This window comes from Tachypleus tridentatus, chromosome 13 (genome assembly GCF_004210375.1).
Source record: "Tachypleus tridentatus isolate NWPU-2018 chromosome 13, ASM421037v1, whole genome shotgun sequence".
Classification (NCBI taxonomy): domain Eukaryota; kingdom Metazoa; phylum Arthropoda; class Merostomata; order Xiphosura; family Limulidae; genus Tachypleus; species Tachypleus tridentatus.
Window position 1 is genome coordinate 161,733,198 of NC_134837.1, and position 21,128 is coordinate 161,754,325.

The 21,128-nt window shown below is 33.4% G+C and overlaps 2 protein-coding genes across 2 annotated transcripts; both read right to left on the bottom strand.

Moving 5' to 3' along the window:
• Nucleotides 1-2,493: 2,493 nt before the first annotated feature.
• Nucleotides 2,494-8,662, bottom strand: LOC143239372 (uncharacterized). The gene is made up of 5 exons (XM_076480373.1): nucleotides 7,634-8,662; nucleotides 7,288-7,449; nucleotides 5,753-5,870; nucleotides 4,910-5,342; nucleotides 2,494-3,275 (listed from the first exon to the last, which is right to left on the bottom strand). The coding sequence occupies exons 2-5, from the start codon at nucleotides 7,376-7,378 to the stop codon at nucleotides 2,904-2,906; spliced, it is 1,014 nt and encodes a 337-aa protein (XP_076336488.1). The 5' UTR covers nucleotides 7,379-7,449; nucleotides 7,634-8,662; the 3' UTR covers nucleotides 2,494-2,903.
• Nucleotides 8,663-14,966: 6,304 nt separating this feature from the next.
• On the bottom strand, nucleotides 14,967-16,774 carry LOC143238575 (uncharacterized). The gene is made up of 2 exons (XM_076478930.1): nucleotides 15,898-16,774; nucleotides 14,967-15,425 (listed from the first exon to the last, which is right to left on the bottom strand). Exons 1-2 carry the CDS (start codon nucleotides 16,258-16,260, stop codon nucleotides 15,279-15,281), a joined length of 510 nt encoding a protein of 169 aa, XP_076335045.1. The 5' UTR covers nucleotides 16,261-16,774; the 3' UTR covers nucleotides 14,967-15,278.
• Nucleotides 16,775-21,128: the final 4,354 nt, after the last annotated feature.

A 21,128-nucleotide genomic window follows, 5' to 3' on the forward strand; every position in this document is an offset into this window, starting at 1 on the left:
TTATCTTCATGTTAACAAAGATATAATATTAGTAGGAGTTGTATTACTAGGAGCGTTTTGATAGGGGGCGTGTCAGCAAAAAGCCTCTCAAAGACCCAAACTACACTTTTCTCTCACAGTTGACAGGTGATTTTGAAAGCTGGAAGAGTGCCGACAAACCAATAACAACAACAAACCACCATTACTAAACAATCTAGAATTTTCACTGCAGAATTGGAGAATTACAATAAATACGTACAAAATACAAGCCATATTATTTACAAAATTGTAAGAAAGGAAACCAAATTAATATTACAGTTACATCTAGACATGACTCTTACAGGTAACAATATCAGCAAAATTCTTAGGGATTACTTTGACTCAAAATTAAACTAGATACCACACATTAATAGCAGAAAAACCAGAATTTGGAAAATAGCGAGTTACATTAGGAATTTGAATGATCAAACAAGAAGTTTCAATAGGAAACATATTAAAGCTTAATAGAACATACATAAAACCAGCCGAAGAATATGTTTGTATAACGTGGATAAATATGCCAAAAACACTCACCAACAAACTACAGCATTGTATTTTAACAAAAGCATTTGCAGTTCCACGATCAACAAACTAAATATTTCTTCACAACTATTGAAACATGCCAATTCTATTAAACAGACCCCCTGGATAACTTGCTTCAATATTATAAAAACATATCAATACAAATGAACTGGTAAGCAAACTAAAGAGTTACATAATACATGATGAACTTAGCCCTAAGTACCTTTCCACTCTGAACGTCACAAATACAAAACTTAAAATTCAGTACAGTGCTAGGCTAAGAGAGTCATAGATACAAACGTAGCTCTATTTTAAAAGTGTTGTATGAAAAAATAGTATTATGCGTTTGTTTGTATATGACTGCCAGTTGGATCATAAAAAAGAGAAGCTATAAAACCATATGAATTAATATTACTCCATGAAAATATTATGTTAATTAAAACTGCAGATAATAGACGAAATTTAATATACTGTAAGTAATACAACAAAAAAGTAACAATGCTAATTAATTACTCAAGATTTAGAAGCAGTGCAGATAAAATAACAGTTCCAGAGAAGGAGGAAGAGGTCTTTACTAAATCTGTCTCTCTCTGGTCCAAAACATGGACCGAATTCAGATGAAGAAGAAGAATTTGATAGTGAATGTAAGTTCTATGAAGTGACACCAGAGGATAGATAGTGTGTTATCTACATCTTCCTGAAAAACTGTTTCGTGTCACCCTGTGCATTTTTCAAATCGGTGGGCTGATATAAGAGGTATAAATTATAGATAAAAGTCAAACTATACCATCTCGGGTTTTATCAATACAGATATTATTTCAAAATCTTGAAAACCAATAAAACAATGATTATCAGAGAATCATTGGTGTGGAAAAATGACGGCTGTAAAATTTACGTTCATAGAACCAAATGATTTGTATGTTCTTCAGTTTAGGGATGTTACAGATATTTTACAAACATTAGATTTTGACACTAATAAAGGAAGCTATGAAATTTATCACTAAGCGGTCCATGATTTTGACGGTAAGTATAGCACGCCACCTTACGATTACTACATGACAGCATCTTTTAAAAGTAAAATGGGACTTACAAGCTGAAAGGGGGTGTGTAAACAGGGCCTAAAATCGTTCAAATATAAAATGTTCTTTTTCTGTTTTACAGGTCCAAGAGGATCTGTACAAGGTGATAATGATTTTTCCTAGTTACTGAGTTACAATTAAAGGTCCTTTTCAGACCATTGAATCTTTAAAAAAAAAAAATGTTACGAATGCACATTTATTGTTTTATATCTGTGGTCGACTTAGTTTTCAAGTTAAATTAATGTACGGATATAAGTCGTTATAAATTCAGCCATTTTTAACATGAAAAGAAATACAGTATTTATTCTAATATATCAAACAAGATAGATGTGTGAGCTGTCCAATTTTTATAAACATTTAACTCTCGTTAAAAGTAAAGGCAGAGGAACTGCGTAGTAACGCTATTAATAAAAGTGAACAAAACTGCCAATATATTCATTGAAATTAATAAAGATGACATTCTTAATTATAAGCACAATTTGAATTTTACCTAATATTTGTAAAGGAGTTTCATTACGACCTATTGTTTTCGACAATTGAGTTTTCAGCCATACTTTACTGGGCTTTAGTTGAATTTTTAAAATGTTCACCGTCATTGAATCTATATAAATAAATGTCTGAATGTGTCTGTTTCTTATACGTCTCCACGTTTCTTGTTCAATTAACACAAAATTTAACACTGTGATATAGCTCTATTTGTTATTCGTCTGCAAACCATTAACTAGGTAATCAGACCAACGTCCTGCAATTCCATCTTTCACAAATGCTAATAGTTATCTTTAGTGTTTTACACTATATTATTTATACCCAATAGAAAACTAAAGTATCAAGCGATCTGGTTTGTTGTTTTCCTTATGCAGCTTTGTCTATTTTATCATTTGGTTTCAAATTTTTTTCTGATGGAAATTACTAATTACATTGGAAAGCTTAGCTTAATTTCTTTAAGGAAATTATCACATAGTTAAAAAGCCAGAAAATTATCACATTTATAGGACAGTGTTTTCTGTGTATTATTATTCTCCGTTCCCAGATGTATCATTTAATTACATCAAAGCATTATTGATTGTATCAATACCTTTAGTACATTAAAAAGTGAGCTTAAGTTTCATGACAGTTGACAGCAAAAAAGAGAATACCCAGGCGAATATCATATTCTTTGTTTTTCATGAGTGTGTTTTATTTATTATTTATATCAGTGAGTAAAATATACAAAATAGTAACTTATGAGATAAGGTAAAGTAATTCTTTTTAATATGGTATGCTTGTATGCAACTCATGGGTTATTTAATTTTTGGATTTTGGTTCCAGTTTCGGATCTCTTGTGAAAACAATCTTGTGAGGGCTGTCAACGTGTTTAATTTGATTATTCTTTTTAGGTTTCTGTACAATAAGTTTATGTTCGCTTTTGCAACGTTTCAATTGACACGTAGGTGTTGATTTTGGAGTTCTACCAATAACAAATTTGTTTCGGTTTTCACTATTTCCAATAACAATAAAAACGTTTCTCTGATGATGTTCTGGCTTACTGCCAAGTCTTACAGTAATAATTTCATCAACATTATGGAAAAGTCTAGTTGAGGGAGGCCTGATGTTGCTTGACACCTCCCTCTGGATCCAATCAACGTCTCTTATTTCTTTTGAAGCTGGTGTTTCTGCCTGAAGATGTAAATCATAATTAGTGAGGGAACACTCATCAATCGGAAAAAAAAAAACTTTTAATAACAATAATCAGGTAATAAACATTTTAAAAATATATAATTTATTCTTTATGTAACAATCATTTTACTATAATATGAATAAAACCAAATAAGTGTTTATATGAAAATTGTATGTTATGAAATTGGATCAAGATATCTGATAAACGTTTTCTCGAAACTCGAAATATATCTCAAGCATTGTCCCAAATAGTGAGGAAGGTAATATAGAGCAAACAAGAGCTTTAAATAATGTTTAACATTTATGTTTTGTAAGTTCACAAATACTAACTTGTTAAAACAAGATAAAACTACTGTTATAAATAAATGTTTGTTGTTCTCCTCATTTCATTGTTATATAAATTAAACATGAAAAGTTATGTAATCTGAACTACTAATGACTATTAAGAGAAAGAGTTTTCAAACTGTCTTATCATAGTTGTAACACTGAAGTAAATCACGCAGTTTATAGTACTTTAAAATATTCAATAATCTTAGTCCAAAAGAAGACAATTGGATATTTCACTAAATGTCTGTCAGACCAGTGAAATTTGGCTGACGATAAAAAACAAACTGTTGTAAAATGTATCAAGGTGTTATTAACAAGATATGGTGGAATCACTTGTTACAAAATGGTACAAATACACTGGTACTAAACTAAGAATGATAAAATCCACATTTTAAGTAAGTTACCGTGATCTAACGATTCGCAGCAATTATGTGATAACTGTTAAAAACAGAATCAGATGTTCGCAGCTTCAACAGAACGTCATTTCTGTGTATGTACGGTTAAAACTCATAAAGTTTGGTAATATTAACAACGAAAGGTAAATTTTAGTTATAGTAAGACACAAAATAACTCACTTTAATATCAGTAGTGGAAGTATGTGTGGTAATGAAAAATCATGAACCGACAATCAGACCTTTATGTTTTCCAGATGTCATAATAGCAATGGAAGTACCTCTTACATTATCATATATTGTAATGTTTGGTTCTGGCTTTAGCTAAATGGATGATAATTGTCTTGCCACATGTAATAATATTGAAGAAGAGGTAATTGACCAGTTTAACTAGGGTACAGACTTATCAAACCTCAATAGTATCGAACATGTATAGGTCTCTTTTGGAAGAAGAATTACATGTATTCAAATGACTCTGAACGCATGTTTTTCTGTAGTTGTGGATGTCTTAACAACACTCATTGTAAGCAAGCATATCATATTGATCACACAGTTTGACACAGTATACATTACATTAAAGTGAAATGTTTTAACTCTACCAAATATAAATCATAAACGTAATATGAATGAGAAATTAATTCAATTTTGAACCAGATACAGATATTCACATAAATTAAGTATCAGAATGGTTGTAATTATTTTATAACAGTAATTTTGCATTAACATTAATAATGTGCTATTAATTCCATTATATTTCAGTTGCTTCTTGCAATATATATATGTGTGTAGGTATAAATTAACTTGTACGAAGTGAAAGTTTAATATTAAGAGCGCATCCTATTTATTAATGGTTATATACTTGTGCTGTATAATACTGAGTACTATAAAGTAAAAGAATTTTAAACGTATACGAACCGTTGTCAGTGAATCAGATTTTAATGTCCCTTCAGGTTTCTCATCATTCACGATTGTCTCAACGCGTATCTTTAATTCAGTTTTATCAGGACTTGAAGCAGGCTTGCTCACGTTTTCTGCTCTTTCTGGTTTCTTTTCTACTGAGTGATTTTCATTTATTGTCTGCAATATGGTTGGTTCTGTTTGATTTTCCTTTAATACCACATTAGTTTCTCTTTTATTGAACTTATTTGTTGGGACCTTCTCACACTCAGGGATCATTGAAACAGCTTCCAAAATGTCTAATTCACTGGGGGTGATCTTTTTAGTTACAAGCTCCTGGTCTTCTAGCTTCGTGTAGGCAAAAACACCACAAGACCCGAGGATGCGGTTTTTTAGAGCTTTCCATTTGCCCCGGGCTTTTTCATTCACATTGCAGAAGCAACAAAGAACACTAAATAAAAAATAAATGAGAAATAAAAACGCGATTTTTTTTCTTTCAGTTTTCTATATAAACAATACTATTAAAGATTAACTCTAAATAGTTGTCTTTTTTGTTGGTTTTATCGTTAGCAAACAGATCTACAAAAACACTTGATAAACCACCATGTAGAAATGTTAACTACAATTGAAAAGTTATTTTGACCTCATTTGTAAGGTTAATTAAACATATTCAGCTTTACAAGGTTCACATTTGTGTTTTCACAAATTAACTACCAAAGGGGCACTGAACACACTTGACATTTTCAAATATCCAACCCTACTATTCAATTAAAAGATAATTGGGTATTGAGGTCAGATGCTCTCTCACCCCTGTTCCACATACTTTAATTAGCAAGAACTGGAAGATAACTTGTAACTTACCACAGAGCAATAAGACAAATCGAAATTAGTGTCAGCTCTTCCATCCACCAAGGATATCTTACAACTGTTGGTTTGGAGGCCCAGGGGAAAGTAAGCTTGAGAACCACTTCAGTTGGATCTTAAGAGAGAGTTGTTTTACACATTGTATCGATTACATAAAACAGAAAGAAAACTTCAAATGTAACTTAATAACAAAGTGTATAATTCTTTAAACTAAAATAAACTTGATTTAACATATTAAAATTACAATTAAATAAATATGATATTTCTTATATATTTTCATATTAAACATTGATAACAACCTTTACAAGTTGACAACTGTAAAATAGATTTTTCTTTACACTTTAAACGATAATTAGCAAAGAAAAATGACGCCTGTTATATTATTTGAGCTCCTTACTAGTAGACAAATAGTACAGTTATGTAATAACAACAACTATATAGTTATATAACGGGAAATCAGTCAGGTTTTCCAACATATTTACTTTGTGAGACGATATATCACGAAACCTTCTGACTTTCCATTCCAAACACACGTGATCAGACGATATAAGAAAAATCTCGACATTTTCTTTACGATAATGTACATATTATTCAACTCAGTATAACACAGTGAGTAAAATCAACTTCGATTTACTTAACTTGTAAGAATATATAACACAAATTAAACAAACCGTCTTTCCATTGACTAGTTAATAAAGCCAGTTTGTTTAATCGCTATTCATTTACTGAATTAAGTTTTATAATTAGCTTCTTCACTTATTATGGTACACAATTATATTTTGCTATCGAATCGTATCTACTGAATGGTAGTTTCTGCGTTTTTATAACACTATTAAAACAGTAATTTTACAAATTTCTCTTTACTCTAAATTTCCCAGATAAAGAACGATACCATTTTGACCACAAACACTGAACGTCGTACGTCAATGCTCATGAAGTTTTTTCGCTTACTTTGTAACAATTCTTTCTAATAGTTTTGTTCAGAACTTACGAGACGGTGCTAACGTTTTGATAATCCAATGTTATTATAATCTTATATTAAGACATTTGTTTTGTATTTGGACAACTTACTTTCTTTTATCACAAAAACGACATCATGTACACAAAATAAACATATTAAACATAGATATAAATTATGTTTTGGGACATACACTGTTTTAGTTAAATATCTTTACGTCTTTTTAGTAATAATGTGACACACACAGATGTGCTATTGAGACACCGTTATATTTGTTTGTTTTTCAATTTCGCGGATAGCTGAACGAGGGCTTTCAGCGCTAGCCGTTCCTAATTTTGAAATGATATACTGGAGGTAAGACAGCTATTCAATACTATTTGTCGTAAATGTTTGAGCTCATCTTTAAAAAGAGTAGTATGATTTCTCAGTAAAACCAAATCTTTTTAATGCATTAAAAACCATGAAAGTTATGAAGAAGTATCGTATTATAACAATCTGCCTGAACAAAAATAAACATCTTTAAAATGTTAAGGAAACAATAAAAGAAAACTTTAAAACCCTTTTGTTTCATTACTTCTACAAAGATCTTTATTATCAGCTCCTTCTTCATCAGTAATTTTATCTCCAGGGCAAGGTATACAGGCGTCAGCAGCAAATGATGTCATGTAAGTCCCTCCTGGACACGGCAGGCAGTGAGTTTGGAATCCATTGTCATAGTGACCAGGAGGACATGGATCTGAAACCGTTAAAAGTACATAGTTAAACATTTATTTACCCAGTGTTAATTTTTATCGTTCTAACAACGTCTTTAGTATCAAAAAACGTATTTGTTTAACCAAAATTCCATATTTTTAAAAGTCTTTCATCTATTTGTGTTTAATGTGAACAGGTTAAAGTAATTGAGTATCATATATACTTACAACACCTGTAAACATCTCTTTGGTATCCTCGAGTACAGTTGAGATTCTCGGCTGGAACATACACTGGGGAAAACAACAGAGAGTTAATATTTTTGTAAGCACCTTTTGTGTCACCGTTGGAATTTTAAGGTTTCTCACAATGAGCACGACGCACTAGTTATAATATTAATTATAACTCGCTCTGTAAAATAACAACATAAATGTTACTTTTCGTGAGAAAAATAAAACGTGTCGTGCTTCAAAACAGTTTCTTAACAGTAGACTTTTGTTTCTTTATGTACTTCCTGATGGAGTTCACTTATGAAACCAATCACACAAACTTGGAAATTTATGAAATTACACACGATCTTTTTTTTATTGATACATTAGATTTCCGTTGGTGTTTCCCTTGCAAAATTCTTATTTGTCACAGTTAAACGTGAAACCGTTGTCACTGTTTATGTTAATATCAGGTATGAAAATACAGGTTCTTTTGGGAATATCACGTTGGTAAAATGTATCAGTATATGATTGTGTCTTGCAAACAACAAAATATCAAATAATATCCGTGTAATGCAGAAAATGCGTGATATGCATTCCGGGAAAATTTTTCATATGAAGTTAAAATAAAAGCAAATACTTAATATTTTGTGGATTTATCAAGATAAATAATATTGCGATATAACACCTTTCACTGTAAATTTAAAGTATTGTTTATTCAAAATACGTTCTTAAAAAACTTCGTAGATATGGTTTGTATCTTTACAGTTCATAAGATTTTGATTCAACATTCATAAGTTGAGTTCATTATATCAAAATAACTTTGGAGCCTCATTACTTCTCTCTACAGGTTTTCCATAATCCATCTAGTCTCTGATCACATAGAAATCTATAATTACTACATCAGTCACGTGACTGGTACATCTGTGTGTGCATATCTATCTAATTACTCAGCGGTTAGAAAACTGGGACATTTTTTTACGTACCGTCGCCTGGGACACTTCAGCGGTTTTTATCTCTGACATTTGTGTTCGTACGACTTGTTGCAGGTCTTTTCCGAATTGTTCTGGCAAACCAAAATTATTTTTCGATGCTCTTAAGTACAATAAATATCTTTGTTTCCAATATTTTAAATTCTCATTTGAATATATTTTCATGATTTGGGCATATAAAAATTTACATTGGAAAGGTCTGTTACATACCTTTCCCAAAAGCTACCAATTTTCGGTTACATTACACCATTTACGAAATGTTAAGCTATGTCATGAAGTTGTTCTGATAAATTCTGTTTTGCCGTAACTTTATATCAGATTAAGTCACATTATATGCCAGGTTGCATATTCTAAACTGTTTTGGTATGGCTTACTAATCCCTATAAAGTATTATTGCTATGAACATCAGTGACAGCCTCTGACTAATACTGTATGTTTATTACAGGAGTACCGATAATATTACGAGTTCGTCTTCATCACTGCCCTGAAAAGTTATTTCAGGGCATCTTCAGCATCAACTAATGGAATGTGATGCATCTTCCAAGAGTATATTATAGCTGTCAATATCAACATCTGCACCTTGGGTTGGGCAATGTCACCCATTACTGGAGTCCTGATTAGATGGAACAGTATATGTACGAACAAAGGGTCGTGAGGTTTATCTTTAGAATGTGTAGTATTGATGATAACATTTATAGTAATTATATGTCGATATGTTTACCAATACTTATTCATACCACACTTCAACATCGACACTTCCTCTCATGAAAAGTAAGAAAAACTGATTTCATGTTATCTCTAATGTAATAATTCATTGTGAGTAGTTTTAACATTGTTGTCATAATCTATTTCATGCATTTATATTTCTGAGGAACCCACTTGAAGCTAATAAATTTTGCAGACATTCTACAATGGGTAATTTAAAACTTTTTATCACAGAACTCATATATAATTCGACGTTTTAGGTTATAAAGCGATCAGGAAGGAAATTTGAGATACGGTGATATAGAGAAACCTCAGTCAACAGCACGATACTCACCCAGTCAATAACCCCAAATGCAATAAACAAAATACTTAAATTCTTGTGAAAAATAAAGCAAATACAATACTAATGTCATTTATAAAATACTTTATGGCAACTTCCACGTATTTTACGTCAGAGAAACAAGCCCGAAACTCAAGACAACATTCATGTAACACAAAAAAAATAGAATGTCACGTTTTTAAATTTAACACTGCAACTCAAATAAATGTTCTTCAGGTAACATTTAAATACTAAACAGAGAATCCAACTTCACCAGACAATAAACCAAATAATTCCTTGTAATACAAGAGCAAACACACATTAAACCAATATAAAACACACTTTGATATCTGTATTAATAAAACTTAATAAATCTTGTTCGATGTATTATAGTTTGAAGATGATACTTTTAATTTACAATATTTTATAATTTACAAAATATTCTGAAAATACTAAGAGTAATGCAGATAGTATTAATGGGAAATTACACGAAGGTTGTTAAAAACTATCATTGGAAGATAAGACAGTTCAATTTTCATTACAATTAAATGATATACAAGATAACGTGTCGTTTATGAACGAAATTGATAAAAACACAGTTTACTTAACGAAGATTTGAGTATTTTAAAATTCCTATCTGGTGCAGTAACAACAGTTTGATCAGCAGAGACAACTACATAAAGAAATTATTTATTTTGTAGGTGAACAAACGAATAATATGAATTATTTGACTCAACCAACTGAAAACTATGATTAGAAAAGTATCCAGATTATTGGTAAGTATCACTAATATATCAATACATATCAGAGAAAAACAAAATAAAATATATAAAACAAGAGCTGAGATGTTAGTTTTCAATGACAAAATTCAGAATAATTAACGGTAGTTGGCTTTTACAGTGGAAAACAGTAGATCGGAGTTAGCTAAGTTAATACAAGCACTGTATGTGACCGCAAATAGAAAGTTAAGTTCTTGCTTTCTACTCTGAGTAAGCTACCAAATCTATTAAACAAAAGCAAAAAGATTACTTCACACTTACAGTTTGTGGTCCCTACACAGTTATCAGATTTTCATTTATTACACGCGGACTGACATTACTACAGCTACAATTAGAGGTACCTTGAAAATGTTTAAACAAATTGAAAAGAAATGCAGCTGTATATTGTAGCTGTATTAATATCAGTCCACGTGTAATTCATGAAAATCTGACAACTATATGTAGGGACCTTCAACTGTAAGTGTGGTGTAATCTTTCGCTTTTTGTCCAATATATTTGATAGCTTACTTGGAGTAGAAAGCAAGAACTTAACTTTCTAATTAACTGTAGAGAATGAAAAGCTTTTCGAATGATCAAGCACACATAGTTATTCTTATAGCCAAACCACATCGGGCTATTTACTGTGTCCACCGAGGGCAATCGAACTCCTAATCTTAGCGTTGTAAATCCATTGACTTACCGCTGTCCCATCGGAAGACTATTTCATTAAAACAATAACTCCACGAACATAGTTATTTAAAGTTAAGTGTTAACTAATTTTATCTGTTTGCAGTCCAAAACTGGTTGCTTATCAGTTCGATTATAAGACTATAATCGTAACGTTTTTTAATGAATGATTAAATGGTACAATAGATTATATTACACGTTTTTAATCTGCGAGTTTTTGTTTCCATATTTCTCTGTAAATTTGCACTCCACTTAAACTAAACACATACTTATACGACTTGGATTTAAATCTATTCATAAAGAATGTGAAAAAACAACGTATTTGCAAGTCATTTGAAAATACTGAATCACAAGAATAAGAGGATCAATTTAAAAGAAAACACCAGTTTTAACAAATGAAGTTTTAATCAAAATTCCTTTTAACCAAAGAAATTATTCAGTCGCATTTATTCCAGTTTAAACATTAAATCATCGGGAGTGTAATATCATTGCTTCGCCAACTTAAACATTTTCTACCCATCCTGTACATATTTTACAACGAATAAAAAAAATATATTTTTGATCGCTATAAATGAGACCTACTAACGGGTTCTAGCATTAAAGAAATCTCCTAAAACGAGATTTTCGCACACCACAGACTTAAAATCGGTAATGAGCAAATTGATAAAAATGAGGCAGAAATATTTGCGAGCAAATGTGACGTTAAACAAAATTATTAGGCTTCACTAACCTCTGCACTCCCCATCAAAACCTTATACTATTAAAGAAACATCCATTTATGGTGAGAACGAAAATATGTAATTTGTATATATAAAAATAAATGTAGAGCTGAGTTGTTTATGTTTGTGTGTTTTCTTTCAGCTAAGCCACGTCAGGCTATCTATCTGAGCTCACCGATGGGATTCGAACCTCTTATTGTAGCGTTGTAAATCCGTAGACTTACCTCTGTACTAGTAAGGGGCAGAGCTAAGCTCGCAAAAAAAGAAAAGAAAAAAAAAGAATCGAACGGCAGTGGTATAAACAGTTTGAAACTACTGTATAGAAACTTTAAATTGATTTTAAGTGTTGTGTATCAGTAAGAGTTTCAAATTTTTAACCAAATCTTTGAATACCTAAGGTTGATTTGTCAGAGAGTATCTTGTTTACTTTTAGCCTCGTTAACTAGCAAGCTCTGTAAGAGAAAAATCAGGAATTCCATAGCTCTAACCAATGAATACAAATGCTTTGCAAACGATAATTAATGACAGAATTAACTTTCTTTTTTCTTTGTATGAGCACCCGGCTTGGTTGTTTACAAAAACGTAAAACATAACATGAAATTTTTATTGTGAAATAATTAAGTTAAAAGTGATACTATTGTCAACATAATCTTTCGTATACATGGGAAATATAAATAATTTTGTAGTCAATACACATGTAAAAACGGGCAAATTTACATAATGTCTGAATAAAACAATATATGATTGTTTGTGAATTTCGCACAAAGCTACTCAAGGGCTGTTTGTGCTAGCCGTCCCTAATTTAGCAGTGTAAGACTAGAGGGAAGGCAGCTGGTCATCACCACCCACCGCCAACTCTTGGGCTATTCTTTTATCAACGAAAAGTGGGATTGGCCGTCACATTATAATGCCCCCACGGCTGAAAGTGTGAGCATGTTTGGCGCGACAGGGATGCGAACCCGCCACCCTCAGATTACGAGTCGCACGCCTTAACACACTTGGCCATGCCGAGCCCTAACAGCGTATGAATCAAGATTTACATGTATTTATACTAAAGTTATACACAAATATTTAGAAGTAAGTACTTTTCGAGATTTGCGACTGAAATATAAATCCCTTTCACGTATCAGCCCTCAAATATATTCTCCCATCATGTTTTCGTTATACACGCTCCCAAGTCACAAAAGTAAAGTTTGAAGAGAATAGGCCTTTTCCATTTACTTTTGGCATAAGCAATTAGAAAATAACATTTTGTGCCCAGAAACAAGAAAAGGTAAAATTTTCTTACACAGTGTAATCTTACGTATATACAGACAATTATTATTTTTAATCAATACACATGGTGAGTGAAATATCAAACGAAAAGGTTATGGCTGAAATAAATTTAAAATCAAGATGGACGATTTCGATTTAGGTGTTATTTCTGTTAAATTAGTGTCGTTTAATAAATGAAAATACGGTCTTTAAAAAAACCTTTAATTTACCTCTAACATCATGTTTGTAATCACCTTCACGATTTTTGCATGTGTAAATTCCCGCGTCTTCAAATTGGATGTCGGTTAGCACTAATTTGCCACCGTATTTTATTTGCGTTTTCTCACTATTAATAACTTGTTCATTGAGATTTGAGAACCAAATTACTGATTCTTCTCTCGCTCTTTTATAAGCTCGGTTTGAACAAATTAATGTGAGAGTAGAACCACGTTCAGTTTCGTAGACGAATCTAAAACCTGAAACAAGCAGGAAATTAGCGAAAATATAAAATAATTGAGTGTAATTAGCCATTGAATTCTCTCTGCACTGTACGCTTTGTAAATCACTTTCTGTATTGTTTCTAAGTGAAATATCAGTGTTACTATGCGCACAAAGTATTCTTGTTTGAATGACGTCATGAACTGAAGTAACATTGTTCGGTGGAAAAACGTTTTACTAACAATAATGATTGCAAAGTTTATTGCTTTCTGTCGTGTGAAAGACCTTAAACTGAGAAATTATAATCATGTTTATGTTTTGCATAATTTAGATTTAATAAACAATAACAACACTTGCCTGAGATTTCAACTTGAAATTTAGGTAAAAGCAAATAAAATGTATACGAAGTTTTGCTTTGCAATTTCTTCTGACAATACAAGTCTTAGTCGGTATTTATGATATCAACCATAATAAGACTGCTAACAGATGTCTCATGATACATGTAAATTATAATTGAGTAGTTATAAATGTATAAACACTGTAACAATATTTAAATTGAAAAATCAGTTAAAGAATATTCACATATATAACTTGTGTGACAAATACTGCATTCCACGGTGTTATATAGGGATTAATGACTACAATTAGCTGTATCAAATATTTTGTTCTTCAAAACTAATATGATTTCAATAGTTTGTTTTTCGAATGTCGCACAAAGCTATTCGAAGGCTATCGAGGTTTGCGTGTGACGTCACTCTTGACCTAGTTACTGCTGACCGTGTTTATATTCCAACACAAGCGTGATTCATTGTCAAAAGTGTGTGATGGTACACTCGTGTTGTGCATTTAACTGTTCAAATCGACGTGGACAGGCGGAAAATGTGTCATTCTACAGATTTCCTATAGATCCCGACCGAAGAAGACGATGGATTGCAGCTGTCAATAGGAAAAACTGGACACCCACAGAGCACACCAGACTTTGTAGTAAACATTTTGTGTCAGGTATCTATAATTCATCTATAGCCAGGCTGAATAAATTGAAACTTACACGCATGATATATGTACAGCAGAGCACACTGCAGCACCAGTCAAAGAAATGTTTTTTGCACACTTTTCTTTTACTTTTAAATTACTGAATAGTAAATTTACTGAAGGAACAATATTATTCATGATGAATAGGTTATATAGCCATTTGTACATTAAGACAAAATGTTAATATCTCTTAAAGGACCAATTTAAGTGATTCATCAGAAAACTACAACTGGCACAAAATTAAATAGTGTGCAAATAATTAATTTGTTCGCTGTACATTCAGTTGTTAAACAATGTTCAGCATATTCAGTTATATATATATATATATATTAGTTAAAAGTGTACAGTGTATGTGTTATATATATAAATATTATCTGATCATGCTTGTAGGTCTATATCTTAACAAAATTATTGTACTCTGTTTCAGGGACGACGAGTGATGATCCCTATCACCTGACTATGTACCTTCCATATTTCATTTTACACGTTCTCCCCTGAAGAGAAGGAAAGCTGCTGAATTGTGTAAATATGAAAACAGGAAAGAAGTGACCAAAAGGAGAAAAGAACAACAAAAGAGACATGAAGCTACTGCTGGGCTGCTTGAACTTGCTTTCATAGAATCTGCTGGCACTGCTGCCACTGATAGCAGCTGTACTGATTCTGCTGATGAACTTGAAGCTACATGTGATAATTTTGACTTGTGTACATCACAATATACAACTGAGACATGTATGCAGACGGAAATATCATTCATAGACTTAGTTAGACTTGAATCTGAATGGCAACGTGGGAGCAGACTTCACCTAGTCCAGCCTTGCAGGTGCAGTGGGAAGATATTATCTCTCCATTCCTGCAACTAGCAACCCATAGCTTTAGTGGTGGTTCATTTAGCCGCTGAGAGTGGCACACCTGTAAAATAACAAAGAAAATATTAAGTTGTGTATATATAAGCTTTTAAAGACAACTGGGTATCAGGTTGGGATACATGTGTCACTCAAATAATAAAATAATATAAAAAAATAACAGAACAGCTAAATATTAAATTATTTTTACAGAAACCTAACATGGCTATTGACCAGCTTTAACGGTCTATGTCTACTTGTACTATTTATTATCTATATATTGATTCCTTACCAAAAATTAAGTTTTGAAACAGCCTAGACAATAAGGTATCTTAATATCATTATACAAACATGTATAGAAGTGCTCCTAGGCTAGAGCTTTGACAACAGTCAGTACACATGTAGTACAATAATATTGAACCATTTATTAAAATGGGGGGCTCTACTTTACTTAAGTATCTAGTCTTCGTCTAAAATGTAGTTAAATCTATCATACAGAGTACATGATACATGTATGTAATACAACATGATGTACAAACTTTTGCTGTAATGATGACTTTATCCGACGTTGCCCTGGTTATCTGCACATTCTGTACAAATCCTACCACAAAGTACTTGTACGCATCAAGGCTTTTGTAACCTTTTAGACTTTCATTTGTATAGGTGGAAGTCCTGTTTATCAAATATATATAAATGTCACCATATGTAATATATGGCAGATCTACTCCGGAAACAGTCTGACTCTGAACAACGTTGTCTTGGCTGGATATTACTGGCGTAAATACACGTGGCGGGAGCATATACGGGTCTCCTACACCCAGTTCCTTCACGTTTTCCTCATACCTGGCCTTATCAGCACCTGTCAGGTGTGCTACAAGTGATGAAAAGCCAGCAGCAGCCATTTACATGTGAATAGTACTGAATACAGCAGTTGTTAACTCGTTCAGTCATGCGGGATACTTGCCACCCAATATGGCGATATGTTTACAAACCTCGTTGTGGTCACGTGACACTAATAGGTTCACGCAAAACCTCTATTTGTGCTAGTCGTCCCTAATTTAGCAGTGTAAGACTAGAGGGAAGGCAGCTAGTCATCACCACCCACCGCCAACTCTTGGGCTACTCTTTTACCAACGAATAGTGCGATTGACCATCACATTATAACGCCCCCACGGCTGGGAGGCGAGTATGTTTATTGCGACCGGGATTCGAACCCGCGACCCTCGGATTACGAGTCGAACACCTTATCACACTTGGCCATACCAGGCCAAGATTTCAATAGATCTTCCGTCCTGAAAACAGTAATATGTTCATTACGCTGTTCATGGTTGCCAGGTAAAATACTGTCACAGTTTTGTTGTGCTGTTGCAATAAAGATAATTCCCTGAATCAAATAAGCCTAAGATTTATTATGTGTGTGTTTTCTTATAGCAAAGCCACATCGGGCTATCTGCTCAGCCCACCGAGGGAATCGAACCCCATACCGCTGTACTAGCGGGAGGCAAGATTTATAATAAATATTATAGAAATTGCAAATGCTACTTTCCCCTCAGGCCCAGCATGGCCAGGTGGTTAAGGCACTCGATTCATAATCCGAAAGTCGCGAGTTCAAATCCCCGTTATAATGTGACGGTCAATCCCACTATTCGTTGGTGAAAGAGTAACCCAAGAGTTGGCGATAGGTGGTGATGAATAGCTGCCTTCACTTTAGTTTTACATTGCTAAATTAGGGACGGCTCGTCTTGTTTTACGCGAGATTAAAAAACAAACCTATCTATTAATTTGACGTTAAGATACATTTGCTTCTAGATTTTTAAGTTGTTCATTTCTCAGTTAAACAACTGAAAACTGAGAAGAATAGCATGCAAAACTAACGTATAAATCAATCACACGATGGTACATGAATGAAATCCTTTGTTAAATGTAATTTTTGTTACTGTGACACTTCGGTTTTTGAAACGTAGATTTATGTTTTTATAAATCTTCAGTTTCATAAATATCTTGTTACGTATTTCTCTTCGTCTTTGAAGTGTGTTCTTGGATATTAAGGAGGTCCGCAGTGAAGCTTAACAGTATGGGGTTCACTGTAATGGGGCTTTATTTATATACGAATAAGCCTTTGGGCCCTTTTTATTATGGCTGACATTTTAATACATATATTTCTGAAAAGATGTCTACGAATTTGTGTCATTCGCTTATTCTAGATCTTTCTACAAGCCTATACAATGCGCATGCACATTATATACTGCACAGTATAAATCTGAGCATCACTTGCTGTCAGCGGCAGTTCAGTTTTTTTCATGTTAAGGACGGGTGTATACTTTTACAGAGATCATTTTATTATGCGTGAGAAAAAAATGTGTGATGATACTGAGCCAAAGAAACCTAACTCGCACGAGACGAAGGAATAAATGAATCATCTGTAAGACTGTTAAATAAAAGAACCAGTAAAACAGTATTGAATGGCTACCAACTGTTTTGCCTCGAAAACAATCGTCAAGAAAGGAGCTCTCTAATGGTGAATATGGAATGTCTGCTATCAATATGGATAGATGATTGTAATCAGAAGCGAATTCCTTTAAGTCAAATGGAAATTCAAACGAAAGCTTCGAGTTTTTTAAACGCCTTTAAAGATTGGTTTGTTTTGGAATTTCGCACAAAGCTACTCGAGGGCTATCTGTGCTAGCCGTCCCTAATTTATCAGTGTAAGACTAGAGGGAAAACAACTAGTCATCACCACCCACCGCCAACTCTTGGGCTACTCTTTTACCAACGAATAGTGGGATTGGCCGTCACATTATAACGACCCGGCTGGGAGGGCGAGCATGTTTGGCGCGACCGGGATGCGAACCCGCGACCCTCAGATTACGAGTCGCACGCCTTAACACGCTTGGCCATGCCGGGCCGCCTTTAAAGAAACCGTTGGTGAATGGGGAACTAAAGAAATATTTTTGGCAAGCCGTGATTGGTTCTTTCGTTTTAAAAAACACTCTGGTTTTCATAATGTTCGTATTGCAGGCGAAAGTTCAAATTAATAAAAAGTTCGTTACGAAGATAACCAAATATTAATGTTGATAAAAGGGGTTTATTTTGGGAAAAAAAGTGCCTTCAAGAACTTTTCTATCAGAAAATGAAAAAAACTCGGCCACGTTAGAAGGGGTAAAAGATCGTTTGACACTTGTTTTGCGGAAATGGATCTGGCGATTTTAAATTAAAACCTGTGCTTGTGTATCGTGCGGAAACACCCCGAACACTTATCAGTTGTGCAAAGAAGACTCTTCCAGTTGTTTGGCGATCAAATAAAAAAAGCATGGGTCCCAAAACCTTTGTTTGAAGACTGGTTAAAAAAGCTATTTTTGTCCTGCAGTTGAACATTACTGCAAAAGAAAACAACTTGGACTTTAAAGTCATCCAACAGGACTTTGTGACTTTAATGGAAATGTCAAAATTCATCTTTTCCACCCAATACAACATCTCTACTGCAATTAATGAATCACGGTGTCATTGTAACGTTTGAAGCTTATTATTTGAAGCGAACTTTCTCTCAAGCAATAAAGACTACAATTACAGAAGCTGCACTATCTTCGACTAAATTCTGGAAAAATTACATCATCAGAAGTGCTATCGAGAATATCAACGAAGCGAGAGTAACATGAGAGCAATATGGAAGCACGTTCTGCCTGATTGTACAAGCTTTAAAAATTTTCCACTGGCTGGTTGAGGCTGAAAAATATGTATAGAGCAAATACATTGTAGAGAAAAGTTAATTGCCACTTGACAGCAGTAGAAAGAACTTCGGTCTACCAGATTTAATGAATGGGCTGCACAAGGCACATATATGGCAAACTTATTTTCTTCTAAAATCTTTTGCTGCATATCCTTACAACGCCCAGACATGTTAGCAGCATTGTGATAAGACTGACCCCTATATTTTGTAAAATTAAGTTTGCAAAGTTCACGTAAGTACTGCAATACCTGGTTTGCCATTTCATCAGTCATTTGACTTTTTGGTTCCAAAAAGGTTAAAAAGCATTCAATAGGCTGCTCATTTTTTAAGTATCGAGTTCAACTCTTATCTGATCTATATGTGATAGATCTGGCGTCGAGTCAACTGACAAGCTAAAATAACAAGAAGAATTTACTTCATCAACAACAAATGTGTAGACCTTCTGAACCATTGGTTCAATGAGTTCTTCATTGGCGGTTTGGACAAGTATGAAGGATTTCCTTTTCCAAAATTTCCATATTTATAAATATGCCCTGCTAAACTGGATCAAACTGACTTATGAGCTAATGTAGCCCTAAAAATTCCCATTCTGCAGTGAACCAAATTTCATCTGTTCTGTGAAAAGCCAGGCTACGTTCAGCTAACGTACAAATAACAACTATTGCATGCTCCAAGACATGTTCCCAGTAATCGCACTCTTCTTTTAATTTCTTTTCCAACTCTTGTTGCAAGCCTAAACCTTGTCTGTAAGTTAAGTATGTTAACATAGAGTTTCGGTGAGTAGTGCTTCTTTAATGATGATCAATTACAATAGTATTTCGCCAGTCACTGAACCCTTCTCTTTCAACAAAACACGAGGCAAATTTAGGGACAAAGAGTCGACAGTGAATACAACAACCATTCTCTCTTGTATTACTCACCATTGGCTTTTACCCCAAAGAAAGTTTTTGCAAACAGTATTTCATTAGTTTGCTACTATTGAAAGTCCAGCAAGATTTAACAAATGACCCATTGTGGTGTTAACAGTCAGTGGGTCCACAAGCAATCGAATAAGCCACATCAGCAGCAGAGAAATCGAGCCACAACCCTGGATCTTTTGCTTTAGTTTCTTCATCTTTTTTTAGACTGAAGCATTTTACCATAGTTCAGCAATTTTCATTTTCAGAAATTATTTCAACTTCAAACTGTCTTGTGGAGAAACTTGCATCAACATTAACACTAGATTTATCTGGAGAATTTACAAGCAAAGTAAGATCAGTTGTGAAAGTTGTTGCAGTTGAGCAAGCCTGTGACACCTCAACGTCATCATAATGTTCTGACCTTCAAGTGGACAAAGTGGTACTTGTAGATGTGGAGCTTGGTTCAACTTTAATCATGTCAGAGTCAGATACAGTACAAGTGACTTCTCATGGCAGAGATGGGTTTTGATTTGGAAGATCTTGTTGTGTAAGTTCAGTGAACAAATTAGTCTGCTATCTAGACTTGGCCACTAAATCCAAAGCCTTTTGTTGGTTCTTTTCTGCCAGTTTTTTCTTTTGTGCACCACTTAAATGAACTTGTTTCATCTTGCAGTCTGAAATATACAGAGAAAAAACACAAAATAATACGGATCATATATAGTTATAATGATAAGAAAAACACTGACATTTATGAAAAAAAACATTCGTAAGACAGTCAAACATACTAAACTCTAGGTCTACATTTAGACAAAGACTGTCAGAAAGTTATCCTCGGGTCCAGATCCATCAGCACATAAACATGAATTCATAAATACTTTTATTGACTTACTGTATTCTGATAACCATTGAAAACCATTCATGACTGGCCTCAATCCATTTTAGAAAAATTAATTTTCAGTCATTGCAAAAGTTTCATTAAGGTTGTTGTTATGGTAGCTGATTGCAAGAAGCAATGACAATGGTAATATGTAAATCCATTGTGAGCCAAAAGTATTCCAAAACAATTTGTGATCCACAACACATTCTGTAGTAGCCTATATACACAGTAATCATTCTGTAATAATACACATATATAACATATAAT

Excerpts from the sequence above, each read along its gene's own strand:
- LOC143239372 (XM_076480373.1), bottom strand. The coding sequence starts at position 7,378 with ATGACATCATTTGCTGCTGACGCCTGTATACCTTGCCCTGGAGATAAA. Across the intron at positions 5,871-7,287 it reads TAATAAAGATCTTTGTAGAA|ATCCAACTGAAGTGGTTCTC; the intron begins GTAATGAAACAA and ends CTCTCTCTTAAG. Across the intron at positions 3,276-4,909 it reads AATCTGATTCACTGACAACG|GCAGAAACACCAGCTTCAAA; the intron begins GTTCGTATACGT and ends TTACATCTTCAG.
- LOC143238575 (XM_076478930.1), bottom strand. The coding sequence starts at position 16,260 with ATGGCTGCTGCTGGCTTTTCATCACTTGTAGCACACCTGACAGGTGCT. Across the intron at positions 15,426-15,897 it reads AAGTCATCATTACAGCAAAA|GTGTGCCACTCTCAGCGGCT; the intron begins GTTTGTACATCA and ends GTTATTTTACAG.